The sequence below is a fragment of the Talpa occidentalis genome, unplaced genomic scaffold, assembly GCF_014898055.3.
Source record: "Talpa occidentalis isolate TD23 unplaced genomic scaffold, MPIMG_talOcc4v2.1, whole genome shotgun sequence".
Lineage (NCBI taxonomy): Eukaryota > Metazoa > Chordata > Mammalia > Eulipotyphla > Talpidae > Talpa > Talpa occidentalis.
In genome coordinates this window covers 68,088,986-68,106,532 of record NW_026555331.1, presented here as the reverse complement: position 1 = coordinate 68,106,532, position 17,547 = coordinate 68,088,986, and the positions used below count along the sequence as shown (strand labels likewise).

Sequence of the window (17,547 nt, the reverse complement as noted above, 5' to 3'; positions counted from 1 at the left end):
ATTCTTACACTGTGAGTCAGGGGGAGAAAGTATGGAGAGTAGAGAGAAGGGTCCCAGGACAAGTTTCTGAGTTACTCCCACCTTTAGAAAGTTGCACCTGAGTGTGTAAAAGGGTAACAGGTGAGGCGGGGAAAAACCCAAAGTCTGGTGTCCTAGAAGCCCAGTGAAAAGAGTAGGTTTAGGAAGAAGGAGTGATCAACTCTTAAATTCTTCAGTCTGTCATGCACAATCCAGAAGACCAAGAGTCATATCAAGATGGGGGTTCCCTGGAGAACTTAAGAAGGATTTTGGTGGAACCATGCAATTCAAAGTTGGGAAGATTCAAGAGAGAAACTGAGTTACAGAGGAAAGATAACTTTCTTGAAGAGTTTAACTGTAAAAGGATAGAAAGACAGGGGTGAGGTAGGGATATAGAAGAAAGGGACAGACACTATTGCCTGAGGGAGGGGTCACTGCTAGAATTCTCATTCATTCTTCCCCTTACTCATGCTTAACACAGCCCAGCCAGGGCCACACTTCCTGTTGAGGATAGACGTGCAAAAAAAATCACTGTTTATGCCTGTCTTTGCCTGAAAGCCCTCTGTCTTCATCCTCACTCAATTAATGTCTACCCTGACGTCCCCACTGGGAAACTGGAAGCTGGGGTGTGAAGGAGCTCAAGACTTCAATCTGATTTGTACTCTCTTTCCTGATAGTAACCCAGATGAACTCATATCAGGGGGAAGTTGAGTGAATCATACTTTAAATTTTTACATCCTACAGTCTTCAGGTTAAAATAATAATAATAAAAAGGATGTGTGAGCTGAGGTTAAGTCCACAATCTCAATCAGTGACACTACAGTAATTTGGTGGCCATGTCCCCATGGCACCCACCCACACTCTTCTCAGGGGATTTCTCCACTTCAGGCTGGCTACTCTCTATTATCCACAAGGCCAACTTTGCAAGAATTTGTCCCCTTTCTTATTCAAACTTTCTGAGCTTTTGGTGACATTTAGTGTTATGAAATGCCCCATTATGGAATTTCCCCAGCGTTTAGCTCCCATGACATTCACTTTCCTTTGTTCTCCTCTGTCTCTAACAGTCTCTGCCTCCAAACAGTATTCTTTATAGGTTTCTTTTTTCCCTCCTCAGGTCTCAGCAGTGTGTATGTCCTCAAATTCCAGTCTGAGCATTCTGTGCTTCACTATCTGGACTTCTGCCTCTACACATTCTTCCCAGACCAAACTATCATGATCTCCTTTCTGAATATGCAAAGACATTTTTGATGATCTTCCTGATTCCAGATAGTCCCCAAGTGTATCCAGCCCCAGAATGATTGTGTACTCCACTCTTCCTAAATAGTTAATCATTAGTTTGCTTTGCTGCTCAAACACCTTGTGACTTGTTCATGCAGAACCTGTATCCAGGCACTTTTTGTGGGGCCCTTGTCTTGCTCTATCTTATCTATACTCTCTTTCCAGGGGCATGCTTGCTTGCCCTCGGGACTCAGCTGAAGGTCTTTTGCTCAAAGCAATATCCCTGATCCTTGCATCCTGACCTCCACCTCAGAAATCTATTGCACTTTTAACTAGTACTTACTCCAGGCAGGTACGCTTGAAATTCTTCTGAGTCAGAGAAACACTTGAGAATGTTATTTAAAAAAATCTTTCTTTCCAAAATTACAATTTGCATTAAGTTTTTTAAGGTTTGTAGATCCTTTGAAAGACCTGACTTGGATGTTCTAGGGTCAATGAATTTCAGATTAAGAATTTCTTATCAAAACACAAACTTTTCTCATGATTTTTTGTTATTTAATTAATTAGACTTAATTCTCTTAGCATGAGCTCATGTCATGATCTTCTTAATTGTAGTCACAGGTTTGTTATATACAGAACATTTAACTATTGACTAGTTGAAATTGTCATAAAACATTCTTAAACTCAAATATATAAACTCATGATATTATTACTCAAAATTGTGAACTTGAGTCTCTCAATTCTAGAATCTTACTAAGCATGCTTTGCATATCACTTACGTGATTAGTTCCTTTTTGAGATCTCTTGCATGGAGCTTAGATTTAGGGCTTGGTATGGAGGTCTCTCCAGGAAATTTTTTTTCCTCTAAATTTTCTAGAGAGTTCACTGGATCTTTCTGGGAAAAAAATACAGAAGCACAGAAGATGTTAGAAAAAATCAAAAAGACAATTGAATTTGATGCCACAAAGGTCAACTTTGAATTTTGGCTTAGCTGAAACTGCCCATAGGATTTGTATATGAAATACAATGATAATGATTATAAAGATATATTTTGATTGTTATGAATATTTATCCTCGGTGAAGAATAAGAAATTCAATTGATGAGGACACCTTTAGTTTTATCTTAGCAAACATAACTACAGAAGAATTTCTTGAGGCATATAAATAGGTTAATGTCTCAATATGTTTCAGGTTTAATTATATAATAAACATTCCCTAGAGAACACAAGAATACTGGTTCTTTATGTACACAACAGTCATTGGCAAGATGACCAAATACGGGCGCGCAGACCTCTCCTGCCACCCGCTGCTCCCTTCAGCAGTGTGCTTCGGTCCTTCTGCCTGCTCTGCTCCCTGCTCTGGCTCTGGTGAATTCTCTCACCCTCCTGTGCTTCTGACTGTACCCAGTGCTTGTATGTATAAATCAATCAATCAATCAATAAATCTTAAAAAAATATTTAAAGATGACCAAATACTGCAAAAATAAATCACATAAATTTTTAAAAAGGAGAAGTTTAGACAAGCAGAATGTTTTCTTCTAATATATAAATAATTACTATATAAATCATTTAAAAATAATAACTGAGTCATTTAGGTATTTCAGTTTGATTTTTTCTGGACAATTGTTTTCATTCTCACATAACTTCATGTTTTTAAGTTGCTTCTTTTGCTAACTTGTAATGTTTTCACTTATTGGGTGGACATTTTTGTTGAGTATCATTAATTTTCCTGGCCATTATTCAAACTTAATGCTGATCTTGAATCCATAGGGAAGACTGACTAATCCTTTCATATAATTTATCGTGTGATATAGTATCTTACAGAAACAATGTTTTTTTTCAGTCATATAATTAGTTTACTTTCACATTAAGATTATATATTTAAAATATAGTATTCTCTGGATTTCATATTAAAATCATATTAACTAACATAGAAAACTCTAATTCTTGATAGTACCTTCTAGTTAAGGTGAACAAAAAACATATATATATATATATATATGGATATATATATATACATGGATATATATATGGATATAAAAAGTGGTGCATCCATATTTTATATGGATATAAAAAGGTGGTAGCAAATACAATTTTTATATTTCCCTTTCATTAGTTACTTGGAAAACAATACAGTTATTTTACATTAGACCAAGCAGTAGTAAATATTAGTTTGTTGGAAAAGTCATGACACATTTTTGCTTGAAAAACATAGAAAAATACATCATGACTTTTCTGGCAACCCAATCTATTGGTAAACTATCTAAAATAATATAATCTTCAGAACAAATTAATAAAAGCTGGTTGGTACAATTTCTTTCTTAATATTATTTAGAGTGCTGAGTAATCCCTCTTATTTAATTGATAGCTGTTTGAAAAGGCCATCAAATCCTCCATATCCAAAGCATTCCACATCTGTGGATTCAACCAAAGATTGAAAATGTGTACTACGTCTTTAGGACTGTGATGGCTGCATCTTTACTGAATGTACAGACTTTTTCCCCTCAGCAATATTCCCTAAAAATATAGTATAAAAACTGTTTACATAAAATTCATGTTGTATTAGGTTTTGAAAAGATGTTAGAAATGACTTAAAGAATATGAGAGGATTACATAAGTTATATGCAAATACCATGCTGTTTTTTATAAGGATTCAATCTCCTCTGATTCTAGGGACCACTGTACTAGCAGGTTATTATACATCATTTAAAAATAGAGAAACATGTGCTTGACAACTGTTGTCTGCAGAACAGAAAAGCTTCTTCTCATTGCTATCATGAAATCTATAGCAAAATAGGTAAATGATGGAAAGGATGGTGGAACTATCAGATTTAAGTTCTACAAGCAGGAATGGCTTCACTTTAGGCATTTACCCTGTAAAACCTTCCAATTGGTAATATTTGGCTTCAGTCTGGATAGTATTTTCCACTATAATTATGTCTCAACTTTTTGAAAGTAGATACAAATGTTAAATCTGATTGGCTCACTGGGAATCAGCCTTTGTTTTTCTGTTTAGACACTGAATTTTAACAAAAATGCCATAGAGTAAAGGAACAGTCTTATTTTTAATGATAAAATTAAGAGCAAAATATTTCTAAGGCATGTACATTAACGGATGAACATATATAGGTTATCAGCTATTGCTTGACTGCTGACTATACAGTATGGAAGATAAGGAAATGGAGAATGGAGATTTTGAAAGAAATGATCAATTATCTAAGATTAAGTTATTAATAAAATGGAAACAAAAATAAAGCTTACAGAATATATAGTATTTGATTTTGTACAGTAATGTGGTAATATTTAAATAGGATAATTTTATTGGATATAATCTTTTAAATTTTCTAACTTCTAAAAACAATGGATTCTTACATATTGAATTGCATTATAAAATACTTGTCTTTTTACCTTTTTCTTTTTTTTTTGATTACCATACTATTCCTGGAAACCTACAAAGAACATACATACTAACGTACAGGTGGCTACCACTAAAGGAATCCTTAATTTTATAACAGAAGTATTTTATATCCAGTGCAAAATTAGTCAATAACATTCATACGATTTTTTTTTCAAAATTTCAAGTATCATTTTGAAGAGAGTAATTTTTATCCTGTGGATATTTCAGAAAGAATGTGGCATATATGTGTGTGCTTAGAGAGTAGATGTGTCCACTGAAATTCCTTTAATGTACAGATGGAAGTTTATATTGATTTCAGTAAAGACTGGAACATAATGGTAACATGAATAGCAGATAATAGCATCTGGCACTTTTAACATTTTAAGCCCTGAAATCTTTGGAGAACTGACAGTTGAATGAAACTGACAGCCCTAGTTATTTCTCAGCACTTTCCTTTTGAGATATTTTGAGTTTTTTCCAGATTCAGGATTTTTTTTAGGGGGCATCTGGACAGGCTATTTCACTGAGAGAGAAAGACAATATTTTCTGAAAATTACCACCAAAATTAAGCAACTGTTGTGCATATGAACTAGATAACAATGAATTAGAAATAATCACTCAGTTTTCACTAGTGTGTGTACATGTGTGTCCTGTGGGGAGACAAGAAGGGTCCCAGGACAAAGAAGGGCAGGATTCAAGGACAAAAATTGTGCAAGAATTTTTCTATTTCCAAGGACTGGTAAATAAGAGGTTAAAAACCTGATGACCTGTTGCCATCAATTTCTTTGGCTTTTTTTTTTTTTTTTTTTTTTTACTCTCTAAGCCATCTTTCCACAGCTTATCAAATTGGCTGCTATGGGAAGGAAAGGGAGTTGCAGACCCAGAAGAAAAAAAATAACAGACCTTGAGTCCAGACCAGTTCAAACTGGAGCTGGGGACACACAGCCTCCATGAGATATTCACCATAGAGGTCAGGAGCCCCGTATGACCACAGAGCTGTTGCTGATTGGTGCCCACCACTACCAACATGAAAGGGACCTTCTTTCCAATCTTGACAGGTCTCTCGAGAGACCTGTGCCCAGCATAGGCACGGAACCCCTTGGCCCACCCCTCTGTCTCTGGGAGGGTGAAGCAGTGGACAGCAGCTGGCTCACCTCCAGCTGCACTGTTGGAAGATGGGATTGGACTGGGGGGTCCCAAGGCTGCGCCTTATCTGGTGACACAAGGAGGTGGAAGAAGTGGCCACTGGAAGGAAGGGGATATGGGGAAGGAACTGGTTTTCAAACAATCACAGTCCGTCACCTGGGCCACATGCAGCCAGCAGAGAATGTTTGGAAATGAGAAGCATGAAGCAATCTCTAGCTGATTTGTGTGGTCACATCCTGTAGATCTGGGGCAGAGGTTTGTCCTGCAATCCTGAGGTGCCATAGAACAGCATTGCCTCTGTCACAGCTTGCAAAGTACCATGTCATCACTGTTTTCTTTCTAATTTTTCTCAATATTTCTTACTTATTACCATTTTTTTAACTTCTCTCAATTTTCTTCCTTCTCTTTTTTTCATGATTTGGGAGCCCGGGCTCATTACTTAATTACTTAATCAACAACTTCACCTTCTTGAGCCTCAATTTTCTCCTCTAGAAACTTTGATGATAATCCTGCTTTTCAGGATTGCCAGGATCATGACACACTAGGTAAAAAGACCTTTATAATTTTATTGAATGCTATGTCCTCTGCTGTGTTCCCAATGAGGACACTGAATACAGTCTACTTTTTCAAAATGCCTATTAATTATCAGATTTCCCATTTTCAAGATTCAGAATAAGATATGAAAAGACTCTCTACTAGTAGATTACATTGGCATGTATGAAGCCACAAAGAATACAGTGAGAAACTGTATTAGAGAATTACATTGATTCAGAGGCACTTCTGTGTATGTCCCCAATAGCTCCAGCTTTCTCAAGCAATAAATCACCTATCATCAGATTAACTGTGGCAATAAGCATTAAGCTTAAAAAATATTTTGCTAATTCAAACCAAGGGCAAGCACTTTGACTCTAAGAAATCACTTAGCAGCTTCTCTTTGTTATTCTTACTGACAATGACTTCTTAGTGACATAGCTTCTGCATTACAGAAGCTTCTATATTTCAAATACTTAGGTCGCAAATTGTGGCAGTAAATGTCTGTACCCTGGGACCTGAAGCAGGTAAGCTATTCCAAAAAAAGGAGAACTCTAATTTAAATAAATCCATTTTCCCCATGAACTTACTGAGAAAAAAATGCTGCCATAACCCAGCTGAATCCATAACACTGTCAAGGTGAATTCAGATTTTTTTGAGTTATAAAATATGAGATTGGAAAGGAAATAAAAATATTTGTTATGAGACCTCATTTTATGACTCTCTGAATAATAAGAAGTATAACCAAGGAGCCCCCAAAGTGCTTACTAGACCCCTAAAAGGGAGGAGTCTCTCAGAATACAGTGAAATGCTGACATTGATGCTGAGGGCACAGCATTATAACAAATATTGAACAATACAAAAGACCCTAAATGGAAATGGGAACCAACTTGATGCAAATTTGCTTTGTTACAACTCAGGATTGGACTCATATGTCTGACACTTGTAGGACTAGAAAGATTTCTGGTGTATGCTAACCACAGTCCATTTATAGCACAATCACAAGGTTGGGGACACACAGTCTCCATCTTATCCTGCACAGAGAGTTAACATCCTTCCAAACTGAGTAGATTTTATACTAGCAGGAAGCTGCTATGCTCTGTAAAGCACTGTCCCTCCTGTAACATCGAACTTTTACTGAATCCCCATCAATGGATCTGTGACTAGGGCTTTAATGATATGCCTTAATCCCACTGGCTGCAGTAAAGCAGAATTCATCCTTGTGAATTGAAGGATGTTCCACTTTTCCTGAAGTTGATTTGCATGGAGTGGGATGGAATCAACCATCTTGATCTTACGATTGTGTTTCCCATTCTCGACCACCTACCACAGCCCAGTTTGTGCCATACTTCCCTTTCAGACTAGTTGTGCAGAATGACCAGTTAAAGTGAATATTGACAGCTTGCTGCATTGTAAAAATAGATGGGAGTTAAATGTAACTTCTTTTCACTTGAACAAGCCTGGTTTGTCAGGGGGCTAATGTATTGGTGAAGGGAATCTTGTTTACTGGTTTATAGTTATCACTTAAGGCAAATCAGCCTATAATTTGCTGTTTTCAGTTTTATACTTATTAAAGTCAAACAGATTATTTTAAGAAATGGCTCTTTTAAAAGAATATTATGATAGGTTTATTAAGACTAGCCCTAAATACTTCAGATGAATATTTTAAAGTTAAATAGAATAAAAATCAATATTTCTGAATCTAATCAGAAAGCTGTTGATGTATGATTCCCCTCACCCTTCTCCACTATGGTGCATATGGTGGTGACACAGAGCTTGTTTTGGGTCTTTGTGGGCTCCCCAAAGGACCGATGACCACCCACCTTTTCACATTGTGTGCCTGCTCATACTACTCGACTTATGAGTGTACTTGGTTACATGTCAGTCCTCCCAGCACACTGAACAAATGTGTGGCAGGAGCATGTTTTATTTGGTACTGCATCCTTAGGTCCTGTTTTACTTCCTGGACATGGAGCTGCCACTGAAAGTGTGCTGATTGAAAGAGGGAAGGAAGGAAGGAAGAAAGGGAGGAAGGAAGGAAAGAAGGAAGGAAGGAAGGAACTGTGGTTAGCATACACCAGGATAACTAAATATGCAAATGTATCTCCTTGACTTTGGAATTGGTAGAACTTAACACATCCAACAATCATGACCCAATACTCAGTCAATGCATAGCGATGCAAGCACAGCTCCTTCGTGAAACCAAGGAAAGAAGTTTGATGAGTCCCACTTGTTCCTGGGAGGGAGGGAAGGAGGGAGGGAGGGAGGGAGGGAGGGAGGGAGGGATAATTACTAGAAACAACCCAGTCTTGTAATGACTGTTGTTTATGTTCACTATTACTCTGAGATGTTAAAGCATGTGCTAAAATCAAATTAATCTTCCACTCCCAAACTCCCTGAACTTCAAAAAGTGAAAAAGGTGGGGTATTCTTTAAAAAAAGAATGCCTATTTCATACCTTTTGCCTGTCTGCCTGTCACCTGGCAAATCTATCAATAGTTTACCTGACTGACAGCAAAACAGAGTCAATTAATGTAATGATAGGACTATGTATGTAATTACATGCAGTCTAAACAATGGAGGATTCTAGTAATGAATTCTTTGCAATGATACTGTCATGTTAATCTGACCAAAGTAGGTGTTTCAAATTATTGTGATGAAGACTAGATGAATTCTTGCATAGTCACTATCTGGCTTCCAGTGGTGAAACCACCTCCAGGATAACTAAATATGCAAATGAATCTCCTTGACTTTGGAATTGGTAGAACTTACACATCCAACAATCATGACCTGATATTCAGTGAATGACTCTATGCATAGATATGCAAGCACAGCTCCTTCGTGAAACCAAGGAAAGAAGTTTGATGAGTCTCACTTGTTCTAGTTTAATTTCATCTTCCACCCTCTGGTTCACAAAAAACAGTGAGCTGGAACTCACTGTTGAGTGCACATTGCCCCTTACAATCTGCCATATCCAATGGGGTAGATGATGTCATCTCTTGAATGGTGCACACAATTTTGGTCATGAATGAGGATAAAATGCACTATAATATCATATCTTAGACAAGTGACAGAAAAAGTTGGATGCACTGATAAATTTCTTCTGAAATTTAAAATCATTACTTTTCCAAAATATAAAACCAGGTAAAGAATTATGTGTTATCTACATAGGAATGAGGGCCTCCCTGGTGGCACAAGGGGTTAGGCACAGCACTGTGAAGCTACCCGTGGCCTCTGCAGCACAAGTTTGATCCCCGGCCAGGGAGCTACCCACATGGCACAGCAGACCTCTCCTGTGTTGCCCACTACTCCCTTCAGCAATGTATTTCAGTCAGTCTGCCTGTTCTGCTACCCACTCTGTCTCTCGTGAATCCTCTTGCCCCCTGCACCTCTGGCCTGTATCCAGTTCTTGTATACATAAATGAATAAATCTTAAAAAAAATAAAAAAAAACCAGGAATGAGAAAAATAATTTAGGGTGAAAAAGCTAACAACACTAACAACTCTCCAATCATGCTCTAGCTTAAACTTATTGATTGAAACAATACCTCTTTCTCCTCCTCTGTCTTCCCATGAGTTTTGCTATAGTTGATAGGCGTATCCCAGCCCTCTTGGTCACAGAGAGCCTGATAGAATGCGGCATTGACCAAAATGCTGCTTGTTTTGAATGGGGAAGAGGAAGGAGTTGGAACAGAAGCATTAGAGGAAGTTAAGGGTGCAGCTTTGTCCAGGATTCGGTTTTTTTTCATGCTTAAGTCCAATGTGCCATTTTCATCCACTTCTATCTCGGCTCCCTGGTATACAATAGGAAACAGAAAAACATTTAAGCACGTTACAGTTATAGCCTAGCCATGTGGAGCTTTTAAGTGATGATTTCAAATGCAGGCTTTCATGTAAGCATATCTGATTTCAAAGCTGGCTTTCTGGTCTGCCTTGAATAGCGTTGAATTCTTAGGCAGACTTTTAAGAGCAGTCCCATTAGTGAGCTCTGTGTTCCTAGATTTAAATAAATTAAGCTTAAAATAAGTAAGATATTTCAAATACCAAACATATAGGCTAAATCTGCTTTATATATATATATATATTAAAATTTAGCATTTATCTTTCTTTTTTAGTTTGTAGAATTATCACTGCCAATTCATCATTTAAAGCTTTAACACTTGAGTTTATAAAAAGGCACAACACTACTTCCTACCCCCTCCCCCGCTGCCCCATCACAATGTTAATCTAACATGAGAAATATGCAAAAATAACCAGCTGGAAGAGAATTTTTATTGAAATATTACATTAATATGAAAGTGCCATTTTACTCTGTGGAGTGGAGCAGACAGTGCAAACCATAGCTCACTTGGGGGCCTTTAGGTACCAGTTGGCCACAGGACTGCTGGAGGTTTAAGTTCTAACAGTGGAAACCTAGAATAAAGGTTTCCAGATACTTAGTATGGAACTTAAAGCCAATTTTACCTCCCAGTATTTCTCCTGTGATATCTTAGGCTACTGTTTTGGTTTTGTTTAGATTAAAGTCCTAGTAAAGGACCCATGTGCTCTGGATGATTTCCATGGTGTCAGGTGTGATGCATGTTGCCAGGTAGTAGCTCAGTATGTGGGGAAAACATTCTTGCTGTTTTTCTAAGTGCATCAAAGGAATACCTTCCTGGTACTTTCTTCCTCATCCACCAATTCACAACCAACTTCTGGACAATTTCTCTGCTCTTTTTCCTTTTGACTGGCAAAACAGGAATCTCTGAATATGTTAATAAGATTCCTAACACATGTGGTCACTTCCCAGTATTTCCAGTCACTTCCCAGGGGGTTATTTTTACTCACCATTACTCTCTACCCTTAATCCCCCTGCCCCAGAAGTTGCCAGTGAGGTTCAGGCCCCCCTAGCTGGACTCCAAAGCCTCACTGTTCGTACTGACTTAGAAAATAAAATCACCTCTTCTATTTGCTTCTTTTACCTGCAAATTTCCTATTTTCAACCTCTCAGCCTATAAGATAAATGTGCTTTATTGTATTTGTGGGAGGTAAATACACTTTTAATATGTTTGTATTAAGATGCTTTGGCCATATCTTTCTGTCCTTTTTAGTAAGTAGTTTAATCTCCTGTGATAGTTTTAAGCCCTGAATTTGACAGCACAGCTTATCCAGGATAATAACTTAGTAACCACAACATCCTATGCCATCTGTATAATATCAAATACGTTTTTATACCAGCATTAATAAAACTTACAAAAATCCAAGATATTAAGCATATCAGTGCCACGTGGCTCGCTCCATGATATACCAATGTCTTCTGCCATGAGACATCAAAAAAATTTTTGGCTAAATATCTATATGTAACTGTAGCAATAAAACAGCTATAGTAATTACGTTTAATGGCCAATGTAAAGTAAAATACTAAATATTGTAGTTGCTGACATTTTTCATAAAAAAATTTTAAAACTTGGGTTAAGACTGCACAACCAACATTCACATAAAATTCCAGACCTCTGTGACAGATGGCTTAGGAAAAAGAAGCCATGTGACTGGGCTGCAGAGTTTTATAGTGCAAAACCCATAAATAGTGCAGATTTGATCTCACTGAAAAAAATATGAACTATTCCAAGACAACGCTAATATGTTTCAGTTTTTTTACAGAAAAATCTAAATAGTAAATTTAAAAAGTAAGAGATTTCCAGTGTTGCTGGGATTATATTTCTTGAGTAAGCATGTGCTGATTGAAAAAAAAAAAATCACTCCTAATATTTAAAAGAGGTCCTTTTCTGTCTCCTGTGCCCCAGCAGGCTGCTCTGAGCACCTGACTTGACTGGAGTGAGCACGTTTGGGTAGCAAGGTACAGATGGGCTTTAAGTGAGCACACAGATGCAGTCAACAATTACACACAGTACCAGAGAAGGGCCCCTTTCTGCCCATAGATCGGTGGATCACACATTTATGTGTGAATTTTGATTCAGAGCAATATCAATAGACATCACATCTAGAAATCACTTGTGTTAAAGCTCCAAATGGCAGGACAGAAAGGCTGGGATGGTAGGAGAAGCCACAGGAGGAGGAGATAGTCCTGACATGTACAGCTCCAGCACATACCCAACCATCCCCATGACCCCCACCTTCCAGACTTTAACATATTGATTTCTCAAAATGTCATTTTGGATCCTTATTTTAATCCTTAAAATTTATATTTTATATATTTTTGAGGCTAGGCATAGTTCTACTACTATTCAACTATAGGATAAGCATAAGTCTAACACTACGTTATGTACTTTTCAAATTAGCAGTGAAATCAAATTATTGACTTCAGTCATTTTTGAACTACAGATATACTCCCTATAATTTAGTCAAAAAAAATCATTGAAAAAACAGTTAAATTTTCAAGTCTGCAAGAAGTGCCTGCCTTCAAGGAGCTAATTTTATGCATTTAAAGAGGTATTTAGTGAAAGAAAATTTAGCTAATATGTTATCAATTATTGTCATACAGTAGGTTCAAATAATTATTCATTATAATTTTCGCATGTACTGTTAAATGAGAAATGACTCATGCCTGCCCAAAGAGGTCAATGAAATTGTATCTTAAATAGATGAAACATCTTTCTAATGGCATATTATGCAAGCAGTAAAATGATAATTGTGAGAATTGTGTCACAACTTGGAAAAGAATTGTATCACTGAAAGCAGTGACATTCCATCCTAACTACTACTAAGAAAATAGAAATTTGTTTTCTGAAGAAGAATGAAAAGGAAAACAAAAATTATTGTATTTGGAGTAATGGCTAATGTCCTCCAAGATTTTCGAGACAATTAATAACATTATAGTGTTTGGACAATTAACCATTATGAAGTAAGAGCAAAATCATAATTTCACCTTAAATGTTCTGATTTGTGAAAATTATTAATTTTTAAAACACTGATGGACTAAAACAGCATTATTTTATTTTTTGGGGCAAGTTTTCTATAACTACAGGATAGGCCACCCACATCTTTCCTTTGTTTGACATGACCTAGAGGAAGTGCAAAATTAAGTGTCTCTCAGCCTAGATTTCTGCTATAAGTAACTGCTGGCTCATGACTTCTTTTCTTTCATTTTTAGCTTCAGGAGGTTTTGAAGCTTCAGGGTGTCTCTGTATTGAATGCTATCTGAAATATGTTTTCAAAGGAGTCAGGGTAAAATCAATAAGCAAATAAAATTGTCTTATTCTTTCTAAATAGCAACTGCAAATTAAAATAATTAAGAGCATAAAGTTATGAAATTTAGTCAATATAAATAGAATGATTTGGCTCAGAAGAGGATTATATGACTGATATTAGGTTTTAAATTATAACCATTTCCCAGAAATCTTTGGTGGGGCTTGAAATCATAGTCAATGACAGCCTCATGGTGGGCCAGCAGTCTATGCACCATGATAAGATTTTGAAGATGAAAAGTCAGACAGGTGTGAGCACAAATTTCACCTCCCACAGTTGCAACTGCAGCTCATAGAGAATTCTTTATATCTGTACTACTGTTTTTTCAGTTGCAAAATGTAATAACTATATGCTTCACAGAGCTTCCAGCAGGTTAAAATGGATTAATATGGGCAAAGTCTCTGGCCCCAAGTAGGTATTCACTAAATGACAACTAATGACAACAACAACAACAACAATAATAATTTGATTGGGATTTTGATACCAAAAGAGGTATCCCTCATACTACTATACACAGAGATGAAGAGCCAGTTATAAAATATCTTATTTCCTTACACATGTATCAGTTGGCTCCTGTGATCCTTGATCCAAATTCCTCAGAACACGTATGTTATAGTCTTATCCTGTTGTTAAAGTTACTGAAAAAGACTACTTTTGGATTCTAACCACCCCCAGAGTCACCAAGCTATTTCTGATACCCGGCAGAAAGAACAGTGATGTGATATCATGTTGTTTCTAGGCCCTGTTCAAGCACAAAACAGACTTTGAACTTTAAACATTTCAAGCAAGTGTCAATTTTTTGTTTTCTTTGAAGGCACATTGTGCATATGCCACTTTGTCTAAACAGGTGGGGAAAACACCAAAACAAGCAACAGAATGCTTGGCAAGCAGCAGCGATCAGGATAAAGATAGACTGTGAAGTATGTTTCTACCTCTGCTGAGGAGGATGAGAAGAAGGAGCAAAAATGGGAAGTTTCTTTGACACGTGCTGTCACATGCTCTCCCAGGGACAGAGAAAAGCTACTGGAAAAAGGAAACTGGGTTCTCATTGAGAACCTGTGGCACAGTCCCACCTAGCGTGCCCTCTTCTCAGGGGGAACAGTCCAGATTACAGGGGAAGTGTTTGAAGCTTTGCTTTACAAATTCATATTCATTCCAAATTCAAATAAAGGTCCTTCAATAAAGGACATGCATATCTTCAAACCAATGAAAGTACTAGAATTAAAAGAGGTATTGCACTTCAGAGAGCATTACCTTTAGCCATTATGATAGCCAGTAAGTATTGATATTGCTAATTTTCCTTCTTACTTCTTCCAAAAAGAGACACTTAAAATAGATTATTTTGCTGGTGTACATGTGCTATGTACCTGCCAGATTATATTTTAAGAAATAGGCCCCTTTGAAAGATACTTTTAGAATATAATGCACTGGAATTTGGGCAATTACGGGCACTGATATCCTGAGCCCAGTGTTGAGAATGAAAACATTTTAATGTTGGGTAGACAGCTGCTAGCAGCTCAGAAACTTCTATAGGAGAACATTTTGGAACATCCTTTATTATTTTTAAAGTGTGTAGAGCTCAAAGTTTTTTCATCCTCTTAAAACAGCCTATGTATGCATGATCTTCATAAGAGTGGGAATTTTGCAAATAAGGAAATCATTTATCTCCTGCTAAACTTGGAGTCAGTTGTGAGTTTGCACATGGAATGAAAAAAAAAAAGCATATTAGCCCCAACAGGAACGTAGAAGGCTATTTCAAGGTTGGTGTCCTTTGACTTAATTTTAAAAAGATCATGCCCATGATCATGCCAATTTCTCTTGTGTATCAAAAATGTCTCGATGTTCAGTTTAGAAGTCAAGAGTAGGGAAAATTTCCACATTCTTCTTTCTAGATAAGGGACTCAAGAGATCCATGGATTGCAGCTGGCAAAAATAAACATATTAACAAACTGCTATGGAGTTTTTGGAGAAAAAAAACAAATTAAAGTGCCGAGTCAGGCTAGTATTCAATGTGGAGGGGCAGAGTGTTTATACTGAATCCTACATTAAGTAAAAGGCACAGAGCAAAGTGAAACAGAATAGAAATGTTACACATGGGGCACTATTGGGTAGAAGGCCATTTTTCAGGGCTATTTACTTTGTTTTTCCTCTCATTTTTGGCTACAATGGATTATTTTTGGTTGTTTTATAGCTTCTGAGATTCAGAAAACAGAATCCAACAATAGTAGAAATCTGCAAGTTGTTATAGTCGTGTGCCAGTGTCTGAGTATGCGCATGTGTGAACACTGAAGGAAGGACTCTGGACAAACTGACATTGGAGGGGGTCATATTTACCCGACTTATCACATGTCAAATGAGACAATTTTCATGGAAAAATGATTTTTAAAACTGCCAGCAAAATAAACTCCTTGCAAAATTTGATTGGTGCACTTTCTGTCTCCTGCATGTTTCTCATCATATCAATGGCTTGGCTTCTGCAGTTCGGACTTGCCTGGCAGTTGGAAGCTGGGCCATGCATGGAATCCTGTCATCCTCGGCATGCGGTCTGCTCACAGGGCTGCCCTGGCACAGAGCGTGTTCCCAACACGAGAGTCAGAACACGCACAGGAAGTCCAGTATTTGAAATTTTGAAATGTGCCAATTTAACTCACCTTTCTGACCAGAAATGTGTTGTTTTTTTTTAATATGTAAAGAGCAGGTTTATTAGAAAAGGGATAGGACAGTAAAAGACACTTGTATAGACACAAATGGGCAGGAAGAGCTGTCAGAAATGTGTTTTAAAAAGAGAAGAATACATATTGATAATGTATTACCCTCAAATTTTAATCATCTCTGATTCATTGTTTCATTTTGGCAATAGGTGATGAAGAGGATCTAAAGGTTAAAAGGCAGAATTCTGAGGAACAAAAAAGATATCTCCACTCTAAACTACTTACTCAAGTAATTTACGTAGCAATAATCCTTACAATATTGGCACCTTTGTTTTTATAGGACAACCTAAACAAACAAATACTAAAGTACCAAGATGGAAGAAACTGTAGTATTTTTCCAAACCAGCTGCTTGTTAGAATATATTTAAAAAGGAGCAATTAATTCAGATTTTAAAATATGAATTTAACTGTACCCAAAGTTGCATTTTAAAATACCCCAAATCATTCACTTATGTAAATAATTTCTGACTTGAATTCCTTTGGACTTGGATAGCTTGGCATTTTCTTTATATTTTTTAAAAGATGTGTTTTTCTTTGTTTAAGAACCTCATTTGTTTAAAAATTGTTTTTGAGTGGTTTTTGGCCACCAACTCTTCCTGGGGTTTATTTGGCTCAGATTTGTCCAGAAGCTAATTCTGATTCTTCTGTCAAATGCTCGATGGCACTATGCTCCCTGCTCGCCTGAAGCCTGGCACAGCACAGGTGAGCAGCTGACCACACCGGGGATGGGCACAATTAATGGGAAAAAGAGAGCCATATACTTCCATCGTCCCAGTTTCAGGGTTAGAGTTTGACCCAGGGAAACGTCTACTTAATGCAAAAGTAAAATCTTCTCCAGAAAGTCTGGGCACCTTGCTTCACATGACTCAGACATCTAGGTAGGGAAATTATGTCCTTTAACTGAACCCTTTGTGTAGAAAGTGTAGTTGAGGTTTACTCTGCTGATCACTGCCATTCTGAGTGCTATAAACCTTTCTCAAAATGGAAGACACAGGGATCTTCACTTTTTCTTTTTTAAATCATGCAATCATAAACACAGGTACCTTCTCATTGCTAGTCAGAAAGGAGAGGCTATGAGGAAAATATGGTCATTTTCATGGGCTTCAGAAATGTAGTGTTTTCATAAATGACAAAATTTGGTTTTAGATTTGAATGCTCTGAGTTCTCTGCCCCCTGAACCAGCTCTTGCTAATACTATAGTTACTAAGATGATTGTATGTCATACAATAGTGACTTGTGCAATAATAAAATGTCATGAAGCAAAGTTGCAAATGTTTCCCAAGTCACTGTTCCATCAAACGTTTCCTACCATCCTTCACTTCCAAACAGCAAAAAGTGTCCATT

At 37.0% G+C, this 17,547-nt stretch overlaps 1 protein-coding gene across 1 annotated transcript in view; it reads right to left on the bottom strand.

Moving 5' to 3' along the window:
* The window catches only part of LOC119243697 (suppression of tumorigenicity 18 protein), a 97,456-nt gene that overhangs the window by 28,620 nt on the left and 51,289 nt on the right, over positions 1-17,547 (bottom strand). Inside the window, exons 10-11 of the mRNA XM_037509662.2 lie at positions 9,856-10,101; positions 2,016-2,131 (exon numbers count right to left, since the gene is read on the bottom strand). Coding sequence (XP_037365559.1) covers positions 2,016-2,131; positions 9,856-10,101 — 362 coding nt within the window. The remainder of the gene's footprint in view (positions 1-2,015; positions 2,132-9,855; positions 10,102-17,547) is intronic.